This window comes from Mus pahari, chromosome 18, assembly GCF_900095145.1.
Source record: "Mus pahari chromosome 18, PAHARI_EIJ_v1.1, whole genome shotgun sequence".
Lineage (NCBI taxonomy): Eukaryota > Metazoa > Chordata > Mammalia > Rodentia > Muridae > Mus > Mus pahari.
In genome coordinates this window covers 5367830-5373369 of record NC_034607.1, presented here as the reverse complement: position 1 = coordinate 5373369, position 5540 = coordinate 5367830, and the positions used below count along the sequence as shown (strand labels likewise).

The following is a 5540-nucleotide window of genomic DNA, read 5'->3' as shown; positions in this document are numbered from 1 at the left end:
GATATGTTTGATGTTTACTACCCACATTTTAAAAAAAAAAAAATAAAAAAAAAAAAAAAAAAAAAAAAGGCACATCTCTAAAAACAAACTTCTTCAAGCTATGCTCTACCTTCCAAAGTTTCCACGGCCTCCATAAACCAGACCATTATTAAAAACCATGTAAAATCATGTATTCATGCTAGTGTAGACTGCTTTGACTTGAATTTTTATTCCCCCAAAGGCACAAAACTGCTGTTTTTGCATTATTACATGAGTGTGAGATTTCATGGGCGATGGTGGAATGTTATGTCTTAAAATGCTATTTGTTATGTTAAGTTGACAAGGGATGGACTTATGATGGTTCATCTTGAGGAGTCTTACAGGCATTATCAGGGAATGCAGTACCTGTCTCTGTCATCACCCTACACAACCCACTAACAATATAACAAAGCTGCTTCTTTACCTCCTCCCAGCGGTTGATCTGTTGTTGCCAGTCTACCTTTAGCTTCTATTTGCAGCATAGTCTGCACTGCTGACCACATATAGCTTTATCTGTGAGTCTAAGCCACCTCATAGATAGTTTCCTTGGATCACTCTGATTTTCACAGCTATCATTTAGTGAGTCTATACTCCAAAGACATCCAAAGAGAAATCTTTGATGCTTAAAGAGGTAAAATGTACAGCCTTTGCCTATCTGTCCAATTGGATCTATCCATTTCTGAGAATTATAATTTCCTTGACCATAGATGGGCCCAATGACAATGGCTGTGTCTCTAGCTACTTGAAAGGTTGACCAGGAATCCAGCACAGTCAAAGCCTTCCTGAGCAATATGCAGTGCTAGGTCAGCTTGGAAATTTTTGTAAAACTCTATCTATGAAAAAAGAGGCCTAAAGCATAGGCATCAATTATGTGAGACATTGTATTCAATTCAGTGTGGATCACGCCGTAATGTGTTAAACTAATGTGGCCTTATAGATAAATGTACCTATTCATATACATCTATTCAAAATATGGGCAATCCATGAGGTCTATTTTCTGACACCTCATCCAGTGTGTACCATGAAGAAGAAGAGAGACTACACAAGGAGGCTCATGAATCTTTTATTATTCCCAAATCAAAAGCAGAGTAGCTGATCAATCTGGGCCACCAGACAAGGAGGACTCAGGAGCCTGTTTTCTTCTAGCAGATCCAAGTAGGAGTTAAAGCAGGATATAAGCATGAAACCCTAAATCATCTGAGCCACATTATAGTTATATATCTTACCAATTAGAACTCATGGATTAAAGACTTTCCCAAGTGTTCCATCATTGTAAGTTGACATTGAATGTAAGTGGTTTGTCCAAGACTATCAAATTCACATGTTCTTCTTCTTGATATGGGCATTTTATTTGGGATAATTATTGTTGTTTAGATAGGTAGTTGGTAACAGGTATGTTCGAGGGAACTATTGTTGCTTGGAGAGGGAGTTGGTCACTTTAGGTAAAATGGAGTCTGAAGTCAAAATGTCAAAATACTTAATTAAGTCAAAATAATTAATTCAAGTTCCTTTTATCTGCTCCCAAAACTTGCATACTTGAATTTACATGCAAACATATATGAAAGGGTACTAAGTTGGGTTCATCAATGCTTATCTGTCAAATATTTTCAGACCTAAATTTTAAAGGAAGTAACTGGTTTGTTCCAGTTTCCATCTTATATAGAGATTACAAATTTAAATATAAGTGAGCCACATTTTCTAATATATTTATACTCTTACTTAGTCATCTTAGTTATAATATCATACACAATTGCAGAATCAACTAATTTTACACTTCAGTATTCACAATAATTGTATGTGTTTTAATATTCAAAGATAACTTACTAGATTTCTTCAAGTCAAAGCAGTATCCTGATTTTCCTGTTCAGAGCACCCCTCACTTCCTTGTTCCTCAGAGTATAGATAAGTGGATTGAGTGCAGGAGTGACCACAGTGTACATGACAGCAATGATCCTGTCCTTTTCCAAGGAGCTCCCTGAATCAGGATTGATATAGATGAAGAGAACAGGAGCATAGAAAACCATGACAACCATGAAGTGAGAGGCACAAGTGGACAGTGCTTTGTGCAGCATGCTGCAGGAACGAGTCTTCAGAAAGAGGTAGGTGATGATGTAAAAATAAGAGAGAAATGTCAGAAAGAAGAGGCCAATAGCAAATGTCCCTGTGAAAGTATTGAGCAGCCACCTGTTCAGTTCAGTGTTTCCACAGGCCAGCTCCAATAATGGCTTAACATCACAGAAGAAATGATGGATTTGGTTGGAACCACAAAAGTTCAATCGAGATGTCAATATGGAGTGAACCAGAGCATGAAGAAAAGGAATGGCCCAGATGGAGATGGCCACCTGGATGCAGACCTGACGATTCATGATGGAAGGGTAGTGGAGTGGTCTGCAGATAGCCACAAAGCGGTCAAATGCCATCACTGCCAGCAGCANGGCCTCTGTGCNACCCAGGANGTGNAAGAAATNAAGNTGAGTTATGCATCCCAAGAAGGAAATTGCTTTGCTTGTGGAGAAGAAGTTCTCTAGAATCTTTGGCACTGTTACAGTGGAGAAGCAGACATCTAGACATGCTAGGTTTCCCAGGAAGAAATACATAGGTGAATGGAGTCTTGGATCTGAAATGACAATCATCAGGATGGCTCCATTCCCAGCCACATTTACAAAGTACATGGCAAGGACCGTGACAAACAGAATAGGGTTCAGTTCTTGTATGTCTGTCACTCCCAGTAGGAGAAATTCGGTGACTAATGTTTGATTCAATAACACTTAAAAAGAAAAGATAGGATAATTTTTGGAACACTGACCTTCTTGTCCATCATCTTTAAAGTCAATAATTTTCTTGACAACCTAAACACAGTTTGTAAGTATTTTTCTATGTTCCTGCAAGATCTGTTGAAGTTCTTATGCATGTACCTATCAGACCATTAAATATTAAGTCTAAATTCCTGATGTGTATTCCTATTCAAATATCTTTTAATTTATTATAGGTTTCATTAACAATGTCTTTTTATTGGAAATCCAAAACAGATATTATCCTACCATTTCTCTAGCTGTGAATATTTACATTTTAATTCAATTGTCTTTTCATCTCTTTATTTGTCTCTAACAAGAAACAGCTTTTAAAATATCCCACTAGGCAGACAGCCTCTGAAAAGTGAGAACACCTTTGAAGGGTTTTATTTTGAAGGACTTAGCCACAAAAAAAATTTCTTTCAATCACAGAGTTAATGGAAAGTGTAGACAGCTTTGTCATAGCATACATCTTAAGAATGTATAATGTAATGTGTATAAACATCTTTGCACTTATTTGTTTCTTATTCATGATTGAGACAGATGAGGTAGGAGACATGACTCTATTGATTGTGAGAGTCTGACCAGAAGTGTGCATAATAATGTTCAGAATTATAGCAAAGAATGGGCTTAATGTCTTCCAATATGATCCATTGATAATCTTAGAAATAGATCCCTAAATGGTATTTGACAGTCTCAAAATGTACCTCTCTCCCCCCTCTGGTTCATGAGTGCTGGGGTAATAATCATACTGCCATCCTAACCCAAGCCACTTTTTGCATTATAAATTGCACTTTATGACATTTCTACCCCCTGGCTATTCTTACACCAAAGAAAGTCCCAGATCCAAGAGTATTTGAAAAGGAAAATCTCTGTTACATGGACTCTGCAGTCTCTTCCCTCACTTCATCGGGAGAAACTAAAAATATTACTTTGGTCTCTTTGAAATTTTGGCTTCTCTGTTACCTATTTAAGTTCATTCTTCAAATATTGAAAAGGTGTACTTGCCTCTCTTCTAGCACCACTAATGGGACCTTGGTAAGGAATTCTCCTGGGTTGTATCTTCCCAAACTCAGGCTGCTGTCACCATTGTACTTAAGTTTCCAGGTTGGTTCAGCTCGCCCCATTTTAAGACTCTTTTTTTCTCTATGAAATTATCTCCTGGCATTCCTCCCTATCAAACGAAGGATGTGTTTTCTCCTTAAAGAATGAGTAAATTACATTTTATTTGTATAATCAAAATTGATTTTTTTCTTTTTTTATTGGATTTATTCTTCATTTACATTTACTTTATTGGCATTTTATTTTTTTAATTTGATTTTTGATTTTTGTTTTGTTTGAGAGGAGAGAGAGAGAGAGAGAGAGAGAGAGAGAGAGAGAGAGAACACATGAAGTTGGTAAAATCAGAGAGGACTTTGAGAGGGAAATAACACAATCAAAATATATTATATAAAAAATTAAAATATACTAGTGCAGGTAATAACTATCTTTTACATTTAAATTCAGATTCTCAATATTGTGTCATTTCAATCAGACAATATTGGCGCTTAGGACACCAGGGTCAGCTTTTCCATATTACTGTGATCTGTAACTTGAAATGTCTATGAAAGTTTCTTTAAAATCCACAGGAACTTTAGGAAACATTTAATTGAAATTAGAATCTATACTGTGTGATCTATTCTTAGACTCTTCCATCTGAATTACCCCTGCAAGCTCATGACAAAATGATAATTAGAAATATTCAAAAATTAAAATTTGGTTGTCAGTATATCCCTAATATAAACCCATCTCTATGTTTCAATGAATTCTTCCTAGCTTCTAACTTACATTTTTTGTTTCTTTTATAAAAAAATTTTATTAGATATTTTCTTTATTTATATTTCAAACGTTATTCCCTTTCCTGGTTTCCCAACCAGAAATCCCCTATCCCATTCCCTATCTCCTGCTTTTATGAGAGTTTTCCCCTACCCACCCACACACTCCCTCCTCCCACCCTCACATTCCCCTACAGTGGGGCATCAAACCTTCACAGTACCAAGGGCCTCTTCTCGCATGGATGCCCGACAAGGTCATCCTCTGCTACATATGCGGCTAGAGCCATGGGTCTCTCCATGTATGCTCTTTGGTTGGAGGTTTAGTCCCTGTGAGATTTGGGGAGTCTGGTTGGTTGATACTGTTGTTCTTCCTATGGGGTGGCAAACCCCTTCAGCTCCTTCAGTCTTTTCTCTAATTCCTCCATGAATGTTAAAGCTTTTGAGGAATATGTTGATTGGAACACTCAGTGTTCCAATTGTACACTCAGAACTTACTAAAAGAAAGGTAAATTTAAAATTGCTTTTATCCTCAATATTAGGAAAGTACCTGAATTGCTTCCCTGAGATACACTGGTAGGAGCAGACATAGCTGTGAGAAGTACTTCTTCTGGTTCTTTTCATTTAAAGATATGCTGAATTCTCTCTGTGTACATAAAAGAAAAATGAGAATTGGTGTGTAGAAAGCCCGTGTTGCTGGAAGTCACTGAGAGATCTCCCCAAACTGCATTGGAGTTAGACAAAGGCTGACACCAGGGAGAGTCCTACAAAGGAGGAACCACTCAAGGTGTGAGACATTGCTAGGTGAAGAAAACAATTTGTCCAGAAGAAGAAGAAGAAGAAGAAGAAGAAGAAGAAGAAGAAGAAGAAGAAGAAGAAGAAGAAGAAGAAGAAGAAGAAGAAGAAGAAGAAGAAGAAG

The 5540-nt window shown here is 37.0% G+C and overlaps 1 protein-coding gene across 1 annotated transcript; it reads right to left on the bottom strand.

Moving 5' to 3' along the window:
* Window positions 1-1775: 1775 nt before the first annotated feature.
* On the bottom strand, window positions 1776-2912 carry LOC110335939 (olfactory receptor 12D2-like). The gene has a single exon (XM_021218387.1). The coding sequence runs from the start codon at window positions 2688-2690 to the stop codon at window positions 1857-1859; it is 834 nt and encodes a 277-aa protein (XP_021074046.1). The 5' UTR covers window positions 2691-2912; the 3' UTR covers window positions 1776-1856.
* Between the last annotated feature and the right edge of the window lie 2628 nt (window positions 2913-5540).